The sequence below is a fragment of the Elgaria multicarinata genome, chromosome 6 (genome assembly GCF_023053635.1).
Source record: "Elgaria multicarinata webbii isolate HBS135686 ecotype San Diego chromosome 6, rElgMul1.1.pri, whole genome shotgun sequence".
NCBI lineage: Eukaryota > Metazoa > Chordata > Lepidosauria > Squamata > Anguidae > Elgaria > Elgaria multicarinata.
The window spans coordinates 118,276,773-118,302,659 of NC_086176.1; the positions used below are offsets into that span (position 1 = coordinate 118,276,773).

General features: G+C 42.7%; 1 protein-coding gene across 1 annotated transcript in view; it reads left to right on the plus strand.

The window, feature by feature from the left end:
• Positions 1-25,887, plus strand: part of UBAP1 (ubiquitin associated protein 1) — a 35,546-nt gene that overhangs the window by 6,939 nt on the left and 2,720 nt on the right. The window contains exons 2-5 of the mRNA XM_063128322.1: positions 16,157-16,197; positions 18,853-18,977; positions 20,570-21,490; positions 25,511-25,711. Coding sequence (XP_062984392.1) covers positions 16,164-16,197; positions 18,853-18,977; positions 20,570-21,490; positions 25,511-25,711 — 1,281 coding nt within the window. The 5' untranslated portion in view covers positions 16,157-16,163. The remainder of the gene's footprint in view (positions 1-16,156; positions 16,198-18,852; positions 18,978-20,569; positions 21,491-25,510; positions 25,712-25,887) is intronic.

Genomic DNA, 25,887 nt, shown 5'->3' on the forward strand with positions numbered 1-25,887 from the left:
GACACTGATGGGCAGTGGCTTTCCAAAGTTTCAGGCGGGATTCTTTCCTAGCCCTATCTGGAGATACCAAGGATTCATCCTGGGACCTTCTTTGTGCAAAGCAGGTGCTCTACCACTGAGTGGCAGCCCCTCCCGGTGTTGTGTCTTCTAGGTCATGAGCTTCCTGCACTTTTAAGAATTATAAGTGCTTAACTGTGGGAAAGCTATGGTAACACTGGTAGTAATATTGCACACACTGGAAATAAGTACCACTTAAATCAGTTGTGGAAGCTAAGTACTTTGTCACTTAGAATCATAGAATAGCAGAGTTGGAAGAGGCCTACAAGGCCATCGAGTCCAACCCCCTGCTCACTGCAGGAATCCACCCTGACATGTCCTTCCCTCCAGACTTGTTCAGCTGTCTAAACATCTGCCTGTGTTGGACTGGCTGGAAGAAGGCTGGTTGGTTCAATCGGTATGTTTGTGCATACGGACGGGTGGGGAGAAAAGTTCACACATGTCCTTGAGAGAGACTTAATTTGCAGCTGGCACAACACTCTTAGTGTAACGAGATAACAGGCAACAGGTTTATAAGAAGATGTCACCTTTTCAGTGCCAACGTGGTAGCAACCTGTATGGATGGGCAAAATTACCTTTTACTGATATTGAAAATCTTTAAGTGACTGAGGAAATGGACTTTATTGCAGGCTATCTGGCATAAAGTATCAAGTGCTTCCTGAGGTGATTCTTCATTATTAAGGTGATGCAAGTGGACATGACAGGACTCATTGCATCTTACTACAAATCTAAATACCATCTGCAAGTCTAAATACTTATGAGTTCTGTTTCTCATCATACGTTTTCTGTTTCAGCCTTGTTTTGGGATATTGGTTGTCCGTCATAAGTAGACATCGTTGGCACTATGGCAGTATAATTGATAGTTGGAAAACTCTCTCGGTAGCCTCAAATTTGGACTCTATTGCGCTAGACTTGCCAAGTTCTTACAGTCATGTGCACGAAGCTCTTTGGGAGGATATTTTAATTAGGGCTGTTAGTCATGCTGGTGACGTAAGACTTGAGGAAAAATGTATCTGTACAAAACAACCTTGGACAGAGTGGAGTTCCTTATTCTGGGGCTGCTTCATCCCATATTTTCTTTACAGATCCTTAAGTGTAGACAAACTAAATTTTCCTATCTAAGCCACCGCTTGTAATCACTTCAAGGTCAGGCTAGTGTTTATCTACATCTAATCTGATTGTACAATAATGCAACATACACTAATAAAACACATGTGCCTCTTAAGTTATGCAGTGACCCAAAGCTAGCTAACTTATTCATGAAATCTTTAAACTAGTATTCAAGCAAAAGAAAGATATCTTAAGGTGCAATCCTATGCGTGTTTAGAGAGAAAAAGATCCTGCAACAACCAGCATCGCCCAGCCAGCATGGCTGGCTTGAGAATGCTGGGAGTTGTAGGACTTGATACTCATAATGTCATGATGATGGAGCTACAAGGACATCACCTTCAGAAGGGCTGGAAGAAGTGGAAGTGGAAGGAGAGACATTTCTCATAGTAGAATCTGAAGATCAGGCATCAGTAGATTTGAGTCATGATCAAAGTGGGGACTCTGTGAATAGTGATGAAGGAGACCCATTGTGGACAGAGGAGATGTCTTATTACTGTCAAAGATGCCATAAATGGATTCCAGCAAGTAGGATTCCCTAATTCTTAATATTTTAACTATTCCCCTTTGTGAATTTGAGCTGTGTGCATGTGTATGTATCTATATCAAGGGTGGTGGGTGGTCTGGGGACCATTTTTGGCCCCAGACAAACTCCATGGGCTGCACACACCCCTTTATACTGTTGTTTTATACTCTGAATTGTCTTAATTTTGTAAACCGCCCAGAGAGCTTCGGCTATTGGGCAGTATAGAAATGCAATAAATAAATAAATAAGTAAAATAAGCTTCTGAACTATGAGGCTTATCAGTGCAGAGTGGAAGATGCAAGCGTGGCGGAAGCACTCCTCACTCCGCTGTCTCTCCCCCCCCTCTGTATTTCAGCTAGATGTAAACCGCCCAGAGAGCTTCGGCTATAGGGTGGTATAGAAATGATGATGATGATGATAATAATAATAATAATTACATATCTAGCTCAGGCATCAGGGAAGGGGGGAGAAGGAGGCTGGGGAAGTCTGGGAATACTATGTAAGCCATCTCCTCCCTTCCTCACCCACTAGCACCCCACTTCTGTTCCTTCCAAGGTCGCCAGCATAGTTCTTTCTGCACCGTTGGTGAAGCAGGTTGGTCGGACTCCTGGGTCTGAGGTTGAAGTGCTGTGCCCAACCTTGAATCCGAACTATCTTATGGTGGTCTGCCCCCTTACTCTGTCTAGAGGCCATAGGATTGCTCTCTAAAATGCTTTAGAAAATCTAGTTTTTATTTTAGAGCTTGGTATGCCTTCGTGGGAAGGGAGCTTCATTCTGGGACCACTGCTGGAGTGGCCTGCTCCGAGCTCTTACAGAAATTTCATTCCTACAAGGAAGAACGAAGAAGGCAGGCACAGGCAGCTTGTTAGGGTCATGACTGTTAGAGCGGTATGACAATGGAATCAGTTACCTAGGGAGGTTGTGGGCTCTCCCACACTGGAGGCCTTCAAGAGGCAGCTGGACAACCATCTGTCAGGGATGCTTTAGGGTGGATTCCTGCCTTGAGCAGGGGGTTGAACTCAATGGCCTTGTAGACCCCTTCCAACTCTGCTGTTCTGTGATTCTATGAAATGCATGTTGGACTGCATTCTACCTATTTTTTCTGCAAGTATAAATGGATTCTTAATTGGGTGGTCCTGATTACCTTCCTCCATCCATCTGCACAGATGGCCTGAAGTTGCTAATAGTTTAGTAGTTCTTCAGGAGTAGGGCACGTCCCCATCCCCCCATCCTCTGCCAAAGTAGAGGGCATTTGAAAGGAAGGTGTAAAGTTCAAGGGAAATATAGGATCTTATTTATTTATTTATTCATTACATTTCTATACCGCCCCACAGCTGAAGCTCTCTGGGTGGTTCACAAAAGTTAAAACAGTAAACATTAAAAGTATACAAATTTTAAAAACCATCAGAAACATAAAAACAGCAGTATAAAAACAACAGGTAGAGGTAGGTAGAGGATCCAATCCTGCTTCCACTGGCCCACTGAACAATTCTTGAGTAGGTTGGCTGTTCAATGATCACATTAGATAGGAAGGGCTGATTTATCCCCACTCGCCCCCCTCACCATAATTTCAACCTGATAGCGAGCCCAAGAAGAGCTGCTACGTTGTTCTAATTACAGTTTCCTGTGTGTGGTTTTAGGAGGGAGTCAGATGTCCAGTTCTATTCCAGTGTGGTTTGAAGGATAAAAGTATTAATGGTTAATGTATTGAACATAGTTAGCTTTTTATGGTTTGAATATTTATTTTGCATTTTTAAAATAATGTATAATCTGCTTAGTTTTGTTTTTTTAACCATGAAAACCTGACTGCTTAGTTTTGTTTTTTTAACCATGAAAAACTGACTTAAATATCAGTGAGCAAGAGTTGGGCTTGGATCAGGGTGGATAAAAATCAATGATTTTTTTAAAAAAAAATAATCAGATTTTTTTATTTAAATTGGATTTTTTTTAATAAAATGATTTTTGAGGAAAAATCTATCTAAAGATAGTTTTCTGTTTAAGATACATTATAGTCCAAAGGTTATTCATCATGAAATAAAGATTAGTTTTTAATTATGTAGCATGAGGCTGTTTACATTTTTTGGTAAGTGAATTCCATTAATCCATTCACAATGTCATGCTCTTCCAGAGGTTTCTGTAAGATTATTTTTCTCCTTCCATAAAGTACAGTGGAAAAGTTGTCCAAATATGAATGATTAACCTATTAAACTGGAGATAGTTCACCTCGCAATAATTTCATAAATATCTATCTATGATGTGTTTCTAATAGTATGACCAAATCGGTATTTTTTTGATATAACTGTAAAACTAATATGAAAAGTTGCTATTCTAAAAATGAAACCTTCATCTGGTTGTAAATATTAAGATTATACCAGCAAGAGTCTTTGGTAACTCTGAGTTGTGTAAAATATAGTGAGGAAGAGTGCACTTTTTTTGGTGGAGGGGGAAGTCACATGATTAAATCAAGTCTTTCTGAGTAGTGATTTAAATCGTGATTTAAATCAAATCCACCCTGGCTTGGACCAAGGAAATCCGGGCTCAAATCTCTGTTGAGCGACCTCACCTACCTCATAGAAGTTATTAGGATGGAATGGGATAATACTCAGAACTCATTGGAGGAAGGGCGGATACAAATCTGACTAATAATCATCTTATGGTGACTGTAACTGTCCACAGATCCTCACATGCAACAGCAGGCTTCACAGAGTATTATGGCAACAGATTATTGATAGTGGTTGGAGCATGGTTAAAAGGGTAGGAACGTCTGCCAAGTGCAGTAGTTTGAGAAGGGAGACTAAAGTTTAAAAACACACACACCTATGCACTAGACAAGCAGTTATGCCCTTTAACCTTCTGCCTTGGTTGGTCAGTCAAAAATAAAACCAAAATGTAAGTACTGGTACAATCTGCTATAGATTCCAGTATAACAACAAAATGGTTGTCGTAAGATATTATGTCATAAGAGAAAGAACTATGGCCTGCAAGGTTTCCCAAGGGTGGTAAAAGTAATCCTAGCAAGCATTATGCCATTTCTGTAGTTTGGGTTGTAGCAATGGAATCAGTTGCCTGGTGAGGTTGTGGGCTCTTCCACACTAGAAGAGTGGATTCCTGCATTGAGCAGGGGGTTGGACTCAATGGCCTTGTAGGCTTCTTCCAACTCTTCTGTTCTATGATTCTATGATTCTTAGACATGGTTTAGAAGTTGGCCCAAAGATTGGGAGCCCGGATGGGTTCCGTAAACCTTTGGTTATTGGGGAGGAGGGGGATCACGATAGAATCAACTTGGGATGACACAGGAGAAAGGAGCGTGGGTGGGAGTGGCTGAGATGCAACCAATACAAAGTGAGTGTGGTGTAGTGCCAAAAGTGTTGGACTGGGAGTCAGGAGATCCGGGTTCTAGTCCCCACTCGGCCATGGAAACCCACTGGGTGACTTTGGGTCAGGCACAGTCTCTCAGCCCAACCTACCTCACAGGGTGGTTGTTGTGAGGATAAAATGGAGAAGAGGAGGGTTATCTATGCTGCTTTGGGTTCCTTGGAGGAAAAAGGGTGGGATATAAATGCAATAATAAATAAATAAATAAATAAATCTGCTGGATTACTGTTGAATCTGAAGCCTGGTTTTGGCCATTGCACATCAAAAAGCTGGCGAAGATGTGGGTTTGCTGCATTCAGGCACGTTATCTCTCCATGACAACGGACAGCAAAATGGTCTTGATATAATGTAGGCTTTGAAGTGTGCCTGAGGATCCAGTATCTAGTATGAGATTATGAATGTTTCGGGTTAGAGGGTTTGGTTTAGTACAAAGCGGAGTCTTGCTATTCAGGAGCAAGCATAAAGGAAAAAAACATTCCAAATTTGATTGTGCCTTCTTGCTTATGTAATAGAGAACATAGACATGGTATCAAATTAGCTAGTCCGTGCAGCGTTGTGCCTTCGTTGACAGTTTTGAATTGTCCAGGATCATAAGTGCAACACTGAGAACCTGGAAATTTTCATTTGACTTGTGAAGGTGACCTATATTCCGTGTGTTTTGTTCTTATTTGACCTGACTAACGCTCATATGTTCTACATGGCTCTCATAGTTTTCAAGAGACATGTAGTACGGCAGCCTGCATTTGAAGAGAGTGAATGTTTACACTTCGTGTGTGATATCCCTGCATGCCACATGCATGTGGAGCTGATCCTAAATTGGTCTTCACTGAGCACATGTGTAGTAGAAAAGAACAATTGGACTGCCAGTGCTAGTAGCTTTCTCCATTATACAAGGCGCAAGGTTGGTGGAGGATTTTTGTGTGCTCTGTTCTGTGTAATTGTTACGAATTGTGGACTTTGCTGAGTGTTATCAGTCTGTAGTCCCACTATTTAGGAATCTTTATCAATTAAAAATCTATAGCTGATTTATACCCTTTAAACAAAGGATACACCCAAAATGGTTTTCAGGTGGGATTCAATTCCTGGTTTTGTACTAACAAGAATTAATAAGGGGAAACTCTCTGGATCAATTTTTCATTTTTATTATAAAATATACAACTTAGAACATCACACCAACATATAAAATAAATTCTTATTATAAACGAGAACATAGCTAAATATTTTAACAGGAAATACTCGTTTCTAGACATTTATTTATTTTATTTATTGCATTTTTATACCACCCAATAGCCAAAGCTCTCTGGGTGGTTCACAAAAATTAAAACCATTCAAAGTATAAAGCAAACAGTATAAAAGCATGATATAAAATACAATATAAAAACACAACCGGGATAAAATCAGCAGCAGTGCATGTACACTGATGGTGCTATATAAATAAATAATAATAATAGTGCAGAAATACAAATTGAAAACAAGACACCTCTTGTTTTCAAATACTTCTAGTCCTAATAATCCTTTCTAAGCCTAATAGAAAGGAGTGCTTTCACCCGAGTACCACGCATTCTGTTCACAAAGGTCTGGTGAGCTTCAGATGGTAAGAAGATGCCTCATTCAAAAGCCAGTCATACTTCTACAATTTCTGTGTAGAGATTACCTCATAGATCAGGGGTACCCAAACTTTTCAGCCCCCAGGGCTGCATCAGTTTTATTTACCAGGGTGGCATGGGACAGGCATTGGTGCATGTCCCATGCATAATTTTCTAGACATCCAGTTTAATGCAGGAGCAGTTCTTGGACCATTATACTCTATTGCCCATGGAAATATTTTACTGTATTGTGCTACTTTGCATTTATATAGTGCCAGCTGTGTACTGATTATGACTTTGCTCTTCGGGATTTGTGATTACGCTTGGCCCATTCTGAATGGTTCTTCACATCTACAGAATCCTATCGCTGATTAAAAATTACCTTGCTCTTTCACTTCAAGTGTGGGAAGGCTGGGAGGATTAATGAGATCAGAATTGTAAATTAATTTGCAATATGCTATAGAAACCATGAACAACACCAAACAACTTGCAAAAAGTGACATTCTACATTGAATATCCCACTATACTGTGCGTATGTGTCCTGACAAGAGGTCATCGAAATGAGTTATATGCCTTACACTTCAGTCTTGAATATATTTATTTCAAAGTAGATCTCCACTTAGCCAAATGAAATACCTGCGACCCCAGCCTTAGAAAAAAAGTCACTCTTTAAAACCTCTGGGGCTTCTAGTGGGTGAAGTGCTTCTGTTCTAGATTGTGGTAGAGAAGTACTGGACCACTATATTCCCGTGGAGCTGTTTTACAGTGGTTGGACTATCGCACATGTCTGTCTCCTTGCCTACACTGTATGAACTCAAATTTTCTACTGTGTGACCAAGAAGCACCAGCTTTATTTTCTGAACTATGGCCAAAGCACATAGATTAGTTTGTGAAGATTTGGTATATTTCTTGGGGATAAGAAAGGGGGTTGACATGTAGAAACAGGGGAGGTATTGGCTTATGCCAGTTTGGCAGCATTTTGCCTCTCAGAATGAGCTCAGTCACGGACATTTACATCTTACTCTTGGGTATTGCTGTTTGGTCCCTTTGAAAAGAAGCTTCTGCAAACTGCTTGGGCGTATTAAAAGTTTGTCTAGTTTAGTCCACCATTCTTTTCCCAGCTACAGCTAGCCAGTTGCCTCTAGGAAGTTTATAAGTATGCCATGAGGGCCACAGATTTCCTATAGTGTTCATGGTCTCTGTCTCTAGGTCACTATTGCTTATGCTAAGTGGGTATCTCTAGGCCCAGCTATCATTAGCTGTGACATCCAGGATCTGTAGCTTTATTCAGTTTCACTTTGTAAAGTGATTGTACCAGGGTTTCCATTAAAATGCAGGGGGAAATGGACTGCTTAATTTAAGGCAATTGTGGCTTTGGCTTGTAATGGTGTTTCTTGTCTGCTTAATTCTTATCAGTTTGTAAAAGCTAAACGCTGGCTTGTACACACCCCAGTGAGGCTGAAGGTGAAAGATAGTAATTAGTCTGAAATTGCGTAGCTGTATGAGGATAATAAAAATGTATGACTTAATGTTCCTTGAACAAAATCCAATTACAGGTTAAAAGTATAATAGAGAAACTGAAAATTAAATGCTCGATTAATGCAGGGAAAGAAATACGAGGGGAGTCTATTTGGACCTGTATGTGGGCAGGAGGCAGAGAAGGATATAGAGCTGGAACTTAAGAGCAGCACAAGGTGTTCAAGAGCGACTACAGGATTTCACACCCTTGTTGCTTGCAGGTGGCAGGCAGGTAGCTGTTTATCCCTTCACCTACGAGTGCCATTCCAAAGAAATATCATCATCATACATTTATTTCTTACCTGCCTCTCCCTCTGGATTGAGGCGGGGTACAACACTGAATACAAAACACCATAAAATACATATAACTGATTAAAAACATATAAAACAAATACCTTATTAAAAGGCATCTTAAAATTCAACTGGGTAGGCCTGCCGGAAGAGATCAGTCTTTATGGCTTTCTTAAATTTGTGAAGACTGTTGTCAGTGAATCTCTCATGGCAGGCCATTCCACAGTCTGGGAGCGGCAAAAGAAAAGGTCCTTTGGGTAATGGTTGTCAGCCTAGTTTTTGCTGACTGGAGTAAATTCTTTCCAGAGGACCTGACTGTGGGGGGCGGATTGTACAGGAGAAGGCAGTCCCCCAGGTAACTTGGACCCAAACCATGTAGGGCTTTAAAGATAATAACCAACACTTTATACTTAGCTGGGAAACTAATTGGCAGTCAGTGAAGTGATTTTAAAGTTCGTGTAATATGGTCAGCCCTAGGTGTACTGGTGACCAACCTGACTGCCCTATTTTGAACTAGTTGAAGTTTCTGGACAAGGCACAAAGGTAGCCCTATGTACAGCACATTGCAGAAGTTGAGCCTCGAAGTTACTAGCGCGTGCACTACCATCTATAGGTCTTCCAACTCTAGGAAGGGGCGCAGCTGGCGTATCAGCTGAAGTTGATAGTAGGCACTCCTGGCCGTCGCATCTATCTGGGCTGTCATTTGGAGCGACAGATCTAGGAGCACCCTTAAGCTGCGAACGCAGTCTTTCAGGGGGAGTGTAACCCCATCCAGAACTGGTTGACACATCTCCAAACCCAGGTTAGGGCCCTTGACAGTAAGCCCCTCTGTCTTGTCTGGATTCAGCTTCAGTTTGTTTTTCCTCATCCAGCCCATTACCGCCTCCAAGCATTCATTCAGAGGAGACACACTATCCTTAGCTGATGCTGTTGTCAAAGGCATAGAGAAATATATTTGGGTGTCATCAGCATACTGATAGCACCCCACCCCATGCCTCCGGATGATTTCTCCCAGCCATTTCATGTAGATATTAAACAGCATTGGGGATAGGATGGCACCTTGTGGTATGCCATACGACAGCTCCTTTTTTTGAAGAGCAACTATCCCCAAGCATCACTATCTGCAACCTACCTGAGAGGTAGGACCGGAACCACTGGAGCACAGTGTTCTATGACCACTAACTCACCTTGGCACTAGATTAGCTGTTTCTGGGGGCTACATGTAGCACAATGAAATGCGTGCTCACGTAGATACTTAATGCTTTGCTGTTCTCTGGAGTGGAATCTAAGGTAGCAAGCCCATGTAGGGATTCTTCTTCTGTTGAAAATATAAAGCATGTCATAAAAACAGGGCAATGTGGATGCCCTTGGCCTGGACAGGGACTGCTTGAGTTTAGACAGAGAACCTATTATTGTGGCACAACTTGAAATCTGTGGGCCTTAGCCAGTCTCATGCTGTTATGAAATGTTGGCTCAAGGCTGCCCTGCCTGAACACATTCTTTGATATTTTGAGGAATTTATATCTGACTTAAATATCAGGTTTAATATTTTAATATCACTAATACTTTAATATCGCTACCAATGTCTTGCACGAAAAGCCTATTAAGAGAGTAGGTGAGCATGTTTGTGGAAAGAAAAACAAGTGACAAAGTCACAACTGTGCCCATTTATTGTGTGCTTTTGCCCACCTGACATTTCAGAGAAAAGTGTCCTTCAGGGGCTGCCTACAGAACTTACAAGTTTAAAAATACTCTCCTACATAAAATACATATGATATAAAGCATCACAAATCATGGACTGAATACAAGTAAATAAATTCACATCACATTTGCATATGCAGTTATAAAAAACAACCATTCTGTCCCCAAAAAAGGAATAGTTTAAAAACAACAACTCTGGAGGGTGGTTTTATATATTTTGTAACAGAATGCTATTCTTTTTAATTGCGTATGTAGATGTGAATGTATTTATTTTATTCCATGTTTGGAGTGCCTCCCGGTGGTTCTGAGCAAGCTTGTGACCAGATAAAACTGATGTTACTCAGTGCAACAAATGTTTAGACCGTAAACACTAATAGAGATTTGAAGGGATAACGTTCTTAGCCAAATAGGTGGAATAAAAATTTAAAAACCCGTATGTGTTGAAGGCACCATAAAACCAGTGCTGTTAATAAAGTCTCAATCTCAGTCTTTGGATTGAGGGATATCATCAGTTTGCAAATCTGACGTGACTCTGACAGCAGTCCAAGAAGAAGCTATTCATATATCTCAACCTCTCAGCTGAGCTTAGTGGAAATGATAGTTAAAACAGAGTTGTGGGCTAAAAATAGCTTCATGCCCTGTCTGTGGAGCGTTCCGCTATCCATATAGCTCTTGTGGAGCTGGGAGATTCCTCTGTATTGAGGAGGAATGACAAAGAGCAGCTATTCAGTCACTCTCTGAGCCTGCAGATTTGTGTTTAGGGTACAAAAGTGCACTAGCTGCTGCAGACCTCTGGGAAACGTCATCTCTTTTGGAGCTAAACTAACTGCCGACTATTAATTGCGACCATTCCTGTATCTCTCCTTCGTTCCTGATTCAAATCCACATAGTTTGAGTCCCCTATGCTTGCTGATTGCATTGCAAATGTTATTTCAGAGTAAAGCTTTAATAAAGGAGAATTTCTTCTTTAAATCCTGATGTAAAAGTTGCATATGCAGTAGTTATTTTGTTGTGGGCTGTTTGCACTGTATAATCCTAGCAAGGTTCCCAACAAGGTAGAACAGGGGTGAGAAACTTGTGTCTTCCAGTTGATGTTGAACTCCAACTCCCATAAGCCCCAGCCAGCATGGGTATTGATCGGGGTTAATAGGAGTTGTAGTCCAACAACATTGGACTACATTGGAGTTGTAGTCCAACTGTTGGACTCGATGGCCTTGTAGGCCTTCCAACTCTGCTGTTCTATGATTCTATGTTAGAGCAGTACGACAATGGAATCAGTTACCTGGGGAGGTTGTGGGCTCTCCCACACTAGAGGCCTTCAAGAGGCAGCAGGACAACCATCTGTCAGGGATGCTTTAGGGTGGATTCCTGCACTGAGCAGGGGGTTGGACTTGATGGCCTTGTAGGCCCCTTCCAACTCTGCTATTCTTTGATTCTATGATCTGGAATGCCACAGGTTCCCCAGACATGGGTCAGAGGCTGCTCAATTCTGTAACATTTGGGCAACGCTTGAAGTTTTCCAGACGTGGTATGTCAAATTTTACTGCACCAAGTTACACACTTTTATTATTCATTGAATTCTCTTGTTTGAAGATGAGATTGTTTGTCAGTGCAAATGGAGCTATATGTGAGAGATTTTTCTCTACATTCATACTAAGACCATCAGTTGGGATCCAATGCGACACACCTAGTTCTGTATTTCTGAGGAGTGCTCCTCCAACACCAGCTTGAGCAACTAACATTGGGTATTGGTGAAAGAGAGGGCTGGATGAAGGCATGGGAGTCTCCCATTTCCAGTGGTAATCCAGCATGCTGTTGTATATGTACACTAAGGAAGGGGGCAGGGGAGGAATAGGAATAGTGCCTCTTATGTGTTATGATGATGTTCCAGGATGTGGTGGCCTGCACCTGCAAAAGGATGACTTAGGCCCAGGGCTGTGGAGTCGGCACATAAAACCTCTGACTCCTTTATTCATGGCACCTCCGACTCCTTTAATTATATATCGATATAGGAAATAAATTTCCTATATATTTCCTACATCGACTGCAAGCATGCAACTTTTTAGAACCCTAACCTCTTAAAGCCCGGGTCTAAAGGCGATAGCTAAGACATTCAGGTTTTTTTAAAATTTTATTTATTAAAAAAGCCCAAAAATGAAAACAATGAGGTTATATTTTTATTTATTTAATTGCATTTATATCGCCCCATAGCCTAAGTTCTCTGGGCGGTTTATTAAAAGACTATAGAGCATAAATTAATAGGATATGAAACTATAAAAGAAAATCAGGAACAACTTTCTCTACTAGTTCAAAAATCTAAAGTATATACTTTGATATCAAAGTCAAAACTACAAAAAAGTAAAAAAAACCAATTGAACACCTAAAACAACTTAACAAATGACCATTTTAAAAGAAATGAACTCAGGTACATAAGCAACATAAACCTTTTTCGAGATTGTATCGTTTGAATATAAAATTCAAGTGAATATACATTTAATGAAATATTATATTGTGGAAGATTGAAGACTAACATATTGCTCTTAGAAACAGAATTGCTTCTGCTAAATCCTCCCTCATAGAAGCCCTTAAATCTGGTTTGACTATTTTCAGTGCCGAAAACAGTCTTTCAACACTAACTTGGGTGGGTGGCATTGCTGTTACAGTTCTAGCTGCATCACTAATAACCGCTGGATAAACTAGGATGGCTTCTTCTATAGTCAGTTTTGAATTGGCTGGAATCCAGGACAATCTTGGATTTCAGGGACATATCGCAACTCTATATACAATTTAAATTTATTAGGAGTCGGAGTCGGTACATTTTTACCGACTCCAGTAACCCAAGAATTGCTTCCGACTCTGACGCCACGATTCTGACTCCGACTCCACAGCCCTGCTTATGCCCCAAGATTTCTCCAGGATTTTCTTTGGCTATCGCAGTGGAGATTTGGCTGCGTTTTGCTAAAGATAGAACTGTACAGTGAATGTTTCCTCCAAGATAGATCATTCCTTTCTCATTACCTCGGAGTTCCCCATAACTGGTAGTTTTAGTAGTTCAGAGGTGAGTGTGGCTCCTTAGAGAGACAAAACAGCACCCCTAAACAGCCTGATGAGGACTGGATGTGCTTACTGGCCATTGAATACTGACTGACTGGGGTGTGGGGAAGCAGAACAGAACATCATGAGGGAGGGGTAATGTAATGGAGTATCCTGAAGGAGGGCATGACTGACTGGAATCCTTAACAACAACAAAACTCCACACTCCAATATTTTGTTCGCTTGTCCACCTTGTATTATCTGTGTAAAAGTGTTGCATTTTCATTGGATCCAGCTTATTACAGCTAGGTCAGTTCCCTTCCCATTTTGCAGAAGTGGATTTGCGCAGTGAAGTTGTGGCAGAGGAGGAACTTGAACCATCGTCCCAGTCTCTGAATTATGTTGACTGTCAAATAATTGAACTGAATAAGAATTCCTAAGTGATCTGAACTGAAGCGGTTTTTCGTGATTTGAGAGTGTTTGTTAAGACTGCTGTCCTTAAACATTTCATAAATGTTGCTGCTGTTCAACAAGGTTATATCCACAGTGGCAGAGGGTGGAAGACGGGCCAGCACTCAGATTTTGAAATGCTTGAAAAAATTCACTGCGTATAACAACAGAGACCCCAGTCTTCTCTTGGCTTTAGTTGTTAGAAACAAAATCTCAGAACTACGGTCTGTACTCTAGATGGTGCATCTCTGATGACAAGGGCGGGTGTAGAACCAATGCACTAAATATATTATACGGTCACAGCCTAGGCTAAGTTGCAGGTGGTTTATATTCGTAAGCAGTGTAACTCTGCTATTTAGTTTTGGGGAAATGGGGAAGATTGCTGGCTGGCTCACTCTGGGCTGACTATGGTGAAAACTTGTTGAGTCATTGTAAGAACAAGTGTGGACGTAACTCTATTCAAACTTGAATCCGTTGGGGGTCATTCATACCAAAGAGCAAGAGAGAGGTTTACTCTGTGGATTTCTTTGGGATTTATCTACATCTTAATGCTTTGACAAATAGTAGAGTAAAAAATTCTTTTTAAAATGTTAAACAGAAAATGGAAAAACATCCAAAGGAATGCCTCCAGAGCTCACTGGCATGACACACAAATTACATACAGAGGCAATTTGTATTCCTTCACATGACACATCCTCCTTTCATCCCAAAGCTACTTGTGCCCAAAAGGTCTCATTGTTGAGGAAGATCCTTCTTTTCATTAGCAAAATTAATTTTTTTATAGCTTTCCATGCCGCAGTAATGCCTGGGTCTTAACTCATTCATTCCTTGATTTAGTTAATGCCTGGGGGATGGAGTGGTATTCTGATCTTTCCAAAACACAGTGTCCTGAATTGCCTTTAAATAAATGTGCTTCCTTCCCTTCATTCTGAGAATTTCCATTCCTGATACAGAATATTTTTTGTTTTGTTTTGCAACGGGGCTTCCTCCAAGGTTTTAATTTTTGTGAACCGCCCAGACAGCTTTGGCTATTGGGCGGTATAAAAATGTAATAAATAAATAAATAAAATATGTCCAGCAGTTGGGTTGCACAGCTCAGATAGCGCACCGCTGGCTGCTGATAGCATAGATGAAAGCACGGAAGTTAAGGAAGCAGGTTAAAATGCAATTTTATGAACTAAAATATAATGTTACAAGTAACATACACAGAGCATTTCACATGTACAATAATACAACAAAGCAATCAAGCTGCTAGACAGAAAATGGTCAGTAGACTTAATCAATTCAGCCAGTGGCTGAGAATGAGCCATAAGTACACATCTGTGGATGGGCTGTTTGGTTGTTCGTTGGAAGTATTTTTATGCCTCTTTTCAGCCAAAAAGGCTCCCAGCTCAGCTTATGTATAATCAATTAAATGAGACAGCCCCTGCCCACAGGGTTACGATCTAAAAAGAGACAAAACACAAGGAAAGAGGAATGGGGAAGGAAGAGAGGGGAAATTAATTATTTTAGCAGGTTTGGTGGGATGGCCCTGCTCTCTCTCTCTCTCTCTCATCTCCCCTGCCTTTTGGTGGTGAGAATTGAGGGGGTGGGGCCTTCATGGGGTAGATCTTCAGCAGGGCAGGTGGAATGGCCTTGCTTTCTCTTTCATCTCCCTAAACTCAGCCCGCTGTCTGGGAACGATGGAATTTGCAGTCATAGAATCATAGAATAGCAGAGTTGGACGGGGTCTATAAGGCCATCTAGTCCAACCCCCTGCTCAATGCAGGAATCCACCTTATAGAACACCTGACAGATGGTTGTCCAGCTGCCTCTTGAAGGCCTCTAGTGTGGGAGAGGCTGGTATAGATCACATACATCTGGGGGAGTTGTGGGAGGCTGGTATAGATCACACCGCCATGCATAACTGATCCACAGATGTGCACTTATGTGGAAACACTCTTGGAATACAGTAATGGGCAGCACTTCCGGAAGATTAAATCAATGGAATCCTGACATTTCGGGTCTTATGATCATCTCCCCCTGCCTCCTGCAGCTGTCACCAAACCCCCTGAAAACAAGTCTCTATTCATCTGACCCTGAAACAAAAGTTTCCTCCCATCCAGCATAAGATGTGCTGCGTAGACAGTCCTTTTGAATGTTAGGAGTTGCTGAAGGGGCAAAGGCTAGACTCTCACTTTACTGCTTGTTGATTAGACCCTTCCATTTTCTGGACACATTTGACAGGCTGTGGCATAGAGGTTGTGCAGGAAAAGGGTTGTTGAGGGTGTCCTGGCAACCAAATATTCATGTGCACATTTTAAAACTCTTAACTACGGTGTGTATGATATTGATTTTTGTGCCAGATTTTGTGTGCTTTGAACACAGCTCTGTAGATAAAACAGGGTTATGTGCCTACTTATTGCATACAATAAGATGAAATAATAATTACAGAATTCCACCAGGTAGAAAGTGTGTGGTGGAAATATATGATTGGGGACATTTACTAATACTGTTTTTAAATGTTTTGCAGATTCTAAATGGCTTCTAGGAAGTCGGGATCTGACTTTCATGGTAAGTGAAATGCAAGCCTTGGGTTTTGGATGTGTTAGAAGGTAGATTCTCCACCTTACTAGATAAGTGATTCCACAGCTAGGGATTTGATTCGTGGGAAACAGTTACTGTAGCTAGTTTTTTTTTTGCATTTAAGCATCTACATACCACTTTCCAAGCATTCAGCGTTCCAAAGGAGTTTGCAAAATGTTGAAAATAAAAGGCTATTAATAAAGCTTTTCTACAATAGAACGGAATAAAATGGCTATAAACAATTAAAAGCCAAAACACCTACCTTAGTTGGATCAGCAACTTGAGATTAGGTAAGGTACCATCACTTCCCCCAAAATATTAGCAATGACCCCAAAACATTCACTTTTGCCTAGTGATCTAGCAGTAATGAGCTCAGTCTGGCCAGGGCCAACCTTAAAAGCTCTTTATTCACCTTAGTAAGTAGCCTTAACCTGGAAGGGACAGATGAGAATGCAGTAGATTGGCAGGCTGTGGTCTGGGGTAGTGACGAGTCCTTTAAGCCTATGAAACCACAGGAGAAAAACATGCCAGTTGCTGAACGGGAGGTGGTTGTGCATATATACATAGCCATTGGATTTCAATTTTCTGTATTTTCTGATGTAATCACTACCATAATTGTATTTTCCCCTAGTAAATGCAATTTAGAAATGTCAATACAAAATTTCCTTCTAAAGGACATTAACTATGGTGTAAGTGAGGTTTGTTAAATGTACAGCTCTAGATAGTTTGAACTATGTCTGTGCATACCAGGAAAGAAAAGTCTCCACATTGGTCTCTTAATTTTGTTCTGGCTATACAAAGTACTTAAACATTTATTCTTTGAGGGAATTTCCCCCCCTTCTTAAGTGAAAAAAGTAAATGATTTGGAATGTTGTTGAAAAAACATTATGGGGGAACATGCACCCAGGCAAATGTCTGTGTTGACCCCTAGCTCAGGACTGGGTTGAGGTGATGTAAAGCAGTAGCTATGCCAGCAAGAACCGCAACCCCTTTTTGCTCTTATGTGTTTGCCATTTTTTAAAGTAAAATCTTTAATTTTACTTGAAGATCCTTTTAATGTTGGAGATTGAACATGGGACCTTGTGTGCATGCAACGCATGTGCTCTACCCCCCCCAAATAGTGCAGAAACTGGTTTCATGAGTGACAGGTCATTCTCTAGTGTACCAAAGCATGCATCCATGCTGCTCTCAAATGCAAATTTGAGAAAGTGGGCGAGAGACCGGTAACTGGAAACAGCCTGAGAAGTATATGGTGCACTGCTGTTCCAGGAGCTTCCTCCCCAGTTGTGCACCAGCACTCAGACCCTTAATATGTTTTCAGGTTGTGGCTCAGACTATCTGTCTCCTGTATAGAACAAAGCAAATTTGTACTATAAAAGGAATGACCAAGGCTTCAGTCCATGAGCACAGTATGGGATAGTCTTGCTGGAAAAATGTCAGAGGATTGCATGATTGTAGGGAAGGTGCAACTAGGTGTTCATTTTCTAGCATGGGTGGCTTTGCATGCCCACACAGGCTATCTAGACAGCAAGTATGGTAAAATCCAAGGTAGTCAAAGCTGTTTCCTCCCTGTTCTTCATACCTTAGTACTAGACATTAAACGGGGAGCTAGTGCTTCTAAAGAGAGTAAACAGTTTGGAGTCAGATGTAGCAACGCTCTGACTTTGTAAAAGCCAGCTTCATATGTGCAATATGTTTCCCCTACAAGCTGCATTAGATCTGGAGGTCTCCTTAACCTGTTGAACTTCCTTTGCTGTCCTGTTACCTCGTCTCTCTTGCCTGCTATTATGCAGTAACATCAGGAAATAGGGAAAACAAGGTTTCGGTGCTAACAGTTACTGCAAGCAGAGGTTTGGATCACAAGATCAGAAAATGGGCAAACCTGTTCAGTTATTACACTGCTCATGCTTCTGCAGTAGCTCAGTGGTGTTCTCCCGCAATCTCCCACTTGACAGATACCTGCTTAGCTTGAATAATAGCATTGCATGCTTTCAGGATAGTCCAGGCATAAAAATGGAAGTTGATTTGTAACTAAAACACCACCATGTAGTTGTTTTTGTCAGTTTTGGGGGTGAGCAGGAAGAGGCAATTTTTTTAAAAAAAAAAGATAACTAAGGAGGCAAGGATGCATGTGCACTCACCAGACCGTCTGAAATGGTAGCAAAGCTGATCACAGAGCTTTTCTTTAATAAATAAAACACAACAAACACAGCTACTAAACTGATTGTTGTGTGACAAGCTACTTAACGCTCACCTACAGTATTCATAAGTTGCATGGGAAATGCGGACAGGTGGATAAACAGGTGCCACTGACTCAAAAGACTCAAGTGTAGCTGTCCTCTTGATTTGTGGCTTGGTTCCACAGCGCACAAGTGAACATCCATATGTTCTTCTCCACACTAGTAGCTTTCACAAATTCCCTTTTCCACAGAAACAGTGCATGTATGCAAAGTCAAGCAAACATGTACTGGGGGCTTTGGGAAGATAGTTGCAAAGTCAAACACTTTGGGGTTATATCTGAATAGAGAAGAAACATAAATAATGGTTTGCATTTCAGTTGGCTCCAGAATTGCATTGCTTTGCTAAATCGGTGTTCGTTTTGACCAGTAGATGCAAAATCACTGTTTTGCGCCTTTTCTTTAGGGCTCTTCAGTTACCTTGATGACGTCCCATTCAAGATAGGAGACAAGTTCAAACCACCAGCTAAAGTTGGCTTGCCTATTGGCTTCTGTTTGCCTGACTCTCCACAGCTTGTAAGGGAAGCCCAGGTGAGTCTTAAGTTGTTCTGAGCAGACCAGAAATAGGGTAAGCGTGCTTACCAGGATATAAGTCTCATTGAGCTCGCTGCACTAACTCAATCTATAATTAAATATACTTCAGTCTAAATGCCTAAAGATGGCCTCCCTCTCATTAACTGTACTGGATTGATCACTTTGTGAACCGCCCAGAGAGCTCCGGCTATTGGGCGGTATAGAAATGCAATAAATAAATAAATAAATAAATAAATAAAATTCTGGTTCTCTTAAAATATAATGGTTTTAGCTTTTCAGAACCTGTGCTGATCCTTCTATCATGCATCTCAAAGCCAAATAACAAAAAGAATCTAAAGCAAGAATGTGCAAATTTGGTCATAAATACAATATCCATCTTCGTTAACCAACAGTGGAAAACAATAAGTTACAGTAAATAGTGGGAGGATCTCTTTCTTTGGATTTAAGGTTATTCTAAAGTTGATGTATAAACACTCTGAGATATCTGTTTGCCTATATCTGTCTTCATAGCGGATATGTACTGACCTCACTTGTTGTTTGCATACTATAATATTAAAAAAGTAAGATTTTAAAAAAGTATATCATGTAAACTAGGGCTGTGCACGGACCCCCCGATCCTCTCCGATTCCGCTTCGCCTGGCCTCAATCCGCCTAGGGTCCACTCCGCTCCGGCTCTGAATTGGAGCTCCGCAGTGGCAGGGGGCGGTGCCAGGTAAGGCCCTCCTCCCCCTTACCTGCATCCGTCCCGTCCCAGCTTCACTAGAGCCCGCGGCTCAACCAGGAACTGTAGGCCCCGCTTGCGACCTACACTTCCTGGTTGAGCCGCGGGCTCTAGTGAAGCTGGTGACGGGCTGCGACAGACACAGGTAAGACCCCCTCCCCCTTACCTGGGTCTGCCACCGTCGCCGCGTCGGCGGCAGGGCCAGTTAAACCCCACCTCCCTCCTACCCCTTACCTGCATCCGTCCGTGGACCCGTGGCTGCTTCAACTGAGCCCGAGGACTCAAACAGGAAGACTAGGCCACAACTCCTCGGACTCAGTTGAAGCAGCCACGGGACCGTGGACGGACGGAGATAAGACCCCCCTCCCCCTTACCTGGCTCTGCCGCCGTCGCCGCATGGGCAGCAGCGACAGCAGCAGGGCCAAGTAACCCCCCCTTACCTTTTTTGCGGAGCCCCAGATCGAGGCAAAGGATCCGCCTTCACCTCGATACGCTCTGCAACGCTCTGCTGCTCCCCCGATCCTCTTTGCCTCCGCCTTAAGGGGAGGCGAAGCCCCCCCCCCGATCCGCTTCTGCTTCTCCGGTCCGAGGAGAAGCGGAGCACAGCCCTAATGTAATCCTTATCCGGTAAGACAGTAGCAGTTCCTCTGTTACACGTTGTTACGATCTACTCATTGGTTAGCAACACTGAAGACTTGTGAAGGTGATGAAAGATGATATATAAATGTGTTAAATAAGATCCTTACATCCGTTTTAATGAGCTTGTTCTGTTGTCACACTTAGCAGCATGTACCTCTCGCGTCGGGAAGGGTACCATTGCTATCAGGGTTCCTGCATCTCTTACCTCGGTGTCTGTTTCCCCTTTCAGTATGACTTCTCCCTGGAAAACAGAACTATTGAATGGGCCGAGAACATTAAAAGAATTCAGGCGGCCCAGCAAGAGGCTGAACGGAAGGCTGAGGAAGACCTAGCAAACACTAAGGCGGCCTTGGAGGAGGAGATCCGAGCAGGCTTTTCAGAGAGCCGTCGCTCGGGGGCTGTCATGCCGCCTCCCATCAACCCCATCCTTGCTAGTCTGCAACACAACTATATTCTTACTCCTACTCCAGCCAACAGCAGCACTCTGAAGCAAAAGGTCCTGAGCCCGCCCCACGCAAAGGCCGACTTCAACCCAGCAGATTTTGAGTGTGAAGAAGACCCCTTTGACAAACTGGAATTAAAAACGCTAGACGACCGAGAGGAACTGAAAAATATTCTGCAGATCCACGTTGGTACCACAGGGCCAATAGTTGCCCAGCTTCTAGACAATGGCTCGCCCAAAGTAGCATCTGAGTCTGTATTGCAAAGCGAGGAGGTTTTAGCGTCCTTGGAAAGGGCAACTTTGGACCTCAAGCCGCATCACAAGCCGAATGGTCTTGTCACTTTACCCCAGCTGGGGGGCTCTGAAAAGATGTCCCTGTCTTCCAAAGTGTCCCTGTCACCCGTGACATCGGTGAGCAATATCAAGTCTCTCTCCTTCCCAAAGCTTGACTCGGATGAGAGCGACTTGCAGACGGCGGCGCTGGTGAGCACGTGTCGCAGCACGGCCTGCCTCCGGAACGGCACTCTCCTCGGCTCCTTGCAGAGCAAAGCCAGTGAACTGAACGGACATCATGCAGCGGGGCTTTCCAGCCCCAACGTGGACAGTGGCCCAGAGATGCCGGCGTTATCCTCCGCATCTAGACTGCCTTCCCTGCCCACTTCGGTAGCATGTACAGAAGACATTCCGGCTCTCACCACAGCCACGGCGGTAAGAAGCCCTGCACTTGTGGACGTGCTTCTTTGGGGTAGCACTCTGGGCGGGGGGGGGGCGGGGGGGGAGGGAACCAAATTTGGATTCTGTTTTCTGGAAAGGGGAATATCCTGTTGCCATCCTGTTGGAGTTACTGAAGTTAATCCCCCCGGGACTGGCCTTTTGTGTAGGGCAACCATATGGAAAGGAGGACAGGGCTCCTGTAACTTGTACAGAAAAGGGAATTTCAGCAGGTGTCATTGGTGTGCATGCAGCACTTGGTGAAATTCCCTCTTCAGCACAACAGTGAAAGCTGCAGGAGCTATACCAGAGTGACGAGATACAAAAGAGAGCAGGGCTCCTGCAGTTTTCACTGTTGTGATGAAGAGGGAATTTCACCAGGTGCTGGATGCATACCAATGACACCTGCTGAAATTCCCTTTTTCTATGCAACTGTTAAAGATACAGGAGCCCTGTCCTCCTTTCCATAGGGCCACCCTACCGTTGCGTTGGATCACATGGTCCATGTAATGGGGCTGGTCACACGACATGGCAGCCCACTTTGGGTTAACTCACGGTGAGGCTGTGGTGTGTATGGCCGCTGTTTTGAATGTGCAACCCCTGCTTGGGGTTTGTGTCGTGTGAACCTGGTGAACGCGAGTTAAATAACCCCGCAGATGCAAGGGTTAAACAACCCTCGCATATCCCAAGGTCTGTTTGAGGTTTATGCGATGGTTGTTTAATCCTTGCATAACCCACACTTGACAGTTTCGCATCGTACAATAACCCCAAGTAGGAGTTGCATATACTGTTGTTTTATACTTTGAATGGTTTTAATTTTTGTGAACTGCCCAGAGAGCTCTGGCTATTGGGCGGTATAGAAATGTAATAAATAAATAAATAAATAATAAATAAATAAATATGGCGCCAGAAGATACTGCGGCACATTGTGGATTAAATAACCCATGACGAGCCCCAATGTGACGTCCAAACCTGGTCAAAGCATCTTCCTTCAGGCATCTAATGTCTCAGGCTGTTGTCTTCAGGTGCTTCTGCTACAAACCGCTCCCACCCTACACATCCCAGCAGGCTCTTCTGTTGATGTTGCTTGGCTGACTTTGCATTTTTGCAGAAGGGGCTAGTGAGGTTCGCTTGGGTTGAAATTTAGTGGGCTCCGTTCACATACAGTCCAACTCAGTGGGCTGAATGTGAAACCAACTGCATGCTGTGGCTCTCTCTTGACATTACTGTGCAACTCTAAACCCTCGAGTGTTGTGGAGATGAACGGTGGCAGTGCCCTGCGTGGGGGGGTTGTTAGCAATTGCCCAGCAGGCTGAAATGTTGCAGCGTCGTGAGAGTGGATTTCTCAGTAGAGATTACCCTGGTTCTTGGCCTGTGTGGATTAAGCATAATCCTATTGCACATCCTGGAAGTTATTTTTACAAGCTCCCTTCCCATAACGAGTCTCTGAAATGCAGGTTCCTGGCTGTGTGGGGTTGAGCAACCTTAGCAACTTTCCTTGTGATGGTGACTGCTGGCTCTTGGCTTTCTTGTTAGCTGTCCTCTGAATTCTGCTTTTTCCTCTTAGGAAAATCTCTTCACGGGGAATCCGCCTTCTCATGGGCCCTGCTTCCCCTTCCCCCCTTGCTGCATATCTCTCGCATGTAATTGACTGCCTGTCTCATTCCTCTTGTTGGCAGAGGGCCCAGCTACAGAAGCCTAAGTCAATAGCATGCCTTGAACTTGGTGATTGCCTTTAGAGAAGCCTTGAAATGAGGCAGGCAGCAAAGTTGGGACATCTTAATAGGTCTCCATAAATAGGTTCCAGTTTAGCGCTCTGAGGGCCTCATGCTGCTTTCATAGTGGAACTTTGCAAATGAAATAGAGTTGCCTGATTGAAATATAGACTAGCTCTGTTCATTTTAGATTAGTAAGCTAAACAGAACACACACACCCTGGTCAATGCAGTGGTTCAAGGCTCTTGGTCAGGGTAGTCTGTGAAGAAGGGAAGGCGGCTTCCATCACTGTCTGAGCGAGACCTAGATGCTCAGCCCCTTCCCTTGCCTTGGAGGATTTCGCAGGGAGCCGTTACCTTCACAGAAGCTCAAGGACAGGGCCAAGAAATGCCTGAATGAATCATAGAATCATAGAATAGCAGAGTTGGAAGGGGCTTACAAGGCCATCTAGTCCAATCCCCTGCTCAATGCAGGAATCCACCCTAAAGCATCCCTGGTTCCACATGGACACCATGTAATTCCTGTTCCTGTACTAGATGTGAGTGTCGTTTTTATTTTGAGAATCTTTTGCAAGCTGCTCTGAGAGCCTCTCGGGGCTATAATGCAGGATATAACTGTTCTAAATAAAATCAATCAATCAAGGTGACTTAAATCACTACAGGTAAAATCCTGTGCATATGATATTTAAACAAAAGTAAGTCGTACAACTCTCTGATAGCTGTCTGAGAAATGTTTCTCTGAGATAAAAACTAAATGCCCTTGCTGTGTGTGGTAGCATTATAAATAAGGATGTTTTCAGAACTGAACACATTGCAGAGCACAGGTAATTGGGCACAAAAAAGCTCAGGTAATAGGTGTAAAAAGGTAGAATCCCCTCTATCCTCCTTCCACCTTGCAGGCAACAGGGCATAGGATTTTCGGAAGCTTCCAAGCTTGAGGGTTCTATTTAACAGACAGCAATCCCGTAGGATTGTGCACAAAGTATAGGGTTTATGTATTTGTTACGTTTCTCTACTGCCCAGTAGACGAAGCTCTCTGTTAACAATTCACAACCAGTGGTTCACAAGGCCTGACTGGCGTTCCTACATTCAGGCCTTGCGTCTGTAAGGTACTGTTTACTTATAGAGGGAATGTCTTTTAAGTATTCTCATATAGGTATTCCTCATAAGCGGTACCCAAGGCAGTTTGTGAGGTTAAGAATGGGTATATAAAAACCTGCACAGTGGATCATTTTGTCTTCTCCTTTTGATTTCTGTTTCACTCAGTCCTTGTCCCAACCCCACTTTCACAAAAAATGTAGCAAACAAAAATGAAATCCCATGACCTTGCCCAAAGTAAGGTCTGATAATTATTGGGCACGTGAAAATGAGATCTGTTTTAGAGTGTAAATATCCACCTTTGATCATTTGGTTCTTTACATAGAAAAGCTTTCCTGACAGAGCAATCCTACTGTTGATTGCAGTGAATTCCATTGGAGCCTCCAAAGAACCCAAAGCCCTGTCAGATTGATGCAGGCAGGATGAAAGGGAGGGAGCAGCGGCTTTGTCCAACAATCTACAACCCAACAACAAACCATGTTTATGGTTAACAAACTATGGGTTATTATTTATTTATTTGTTTGTTTGTTTAGCACCATCAGTGTACATGGTGCGCTGCACAGAGTAAAACAATAAAATAGCAAAACCCTGCCTCATAGGCTTATGTTCTAATAGAATCATAATAAAACAATAAGAAGGGGAAGAGAATGCACCAAACAGGCACAGGGTAGAGTAAAACTGACTGGGTTTAGGCAACATGGCATCCCACATTTCAACAGCAACCCATGGTTTAATGACAACCCTCATTCAACCCATACTCAGCTCTTGAGTCTGGGTTATCCTGTCGTCTGAACCCAGCCAGTATGTTCTTACACAGAAAAATAGCATGTCATCAATTTTAAGATAATTCTGTTTGCATTAGGATTTCGTTTTAAACCAGGTTACTTGTAAAAAGAAAAATTATTGCTGAAACTTAAATTAGAAATAAAAACCAGGCTTAATTTAAACCCCCCCCGAAAAACCACCTCTATCTATACAGTCCTTGGTAAACTGCCCTTGGCTCATCAAGGCAGAAAGTGGTGTCCTGTAGAAAGCTTCATAAAGGGTGTGTGTTGTGTATGTATGTGCCCCTCATTACTTCTGTACTCTGATCCAAGCACTGGCTCTCAAACGTATATATGAAGACTTCTTCTGATTTATGTTGGGGCAGTAGTATTCCACCTTTTCTCTTCCACTGAAAGGGTTTGTTCCCCTTTTGTTACTAGGTAACTCACCAAAGTTTCTCAATATCTCAAGTGCCCAATACCACCAGCTGTGCAAAACGGCCAAGTGGCTTCACATATGTTGATGTGCTGCAGGGCCTCTCCTCCAGTGAGCGGCAGTGTGTTGAAACCGTGGTCAATATGGGCTATTCCTGTGAGGATGTCCTGAAAGCGATGAAGAAGAAGGGGCAGAACATAGAACAGGTGAGAGGAGACTTTCTTCTCCAGCAAATTATGGAAAGGAAATGTGTGAGTTTCAATGAATGTCAAAATTTGCCCTAGTTTGACTGTTATGTATATAGCTGATTTAGGATCTGTTGAAGTTGCCAATATCTGCTGAAAATGCAACTTGACATGTGCCCATTGGCAGGTGCCCCTTG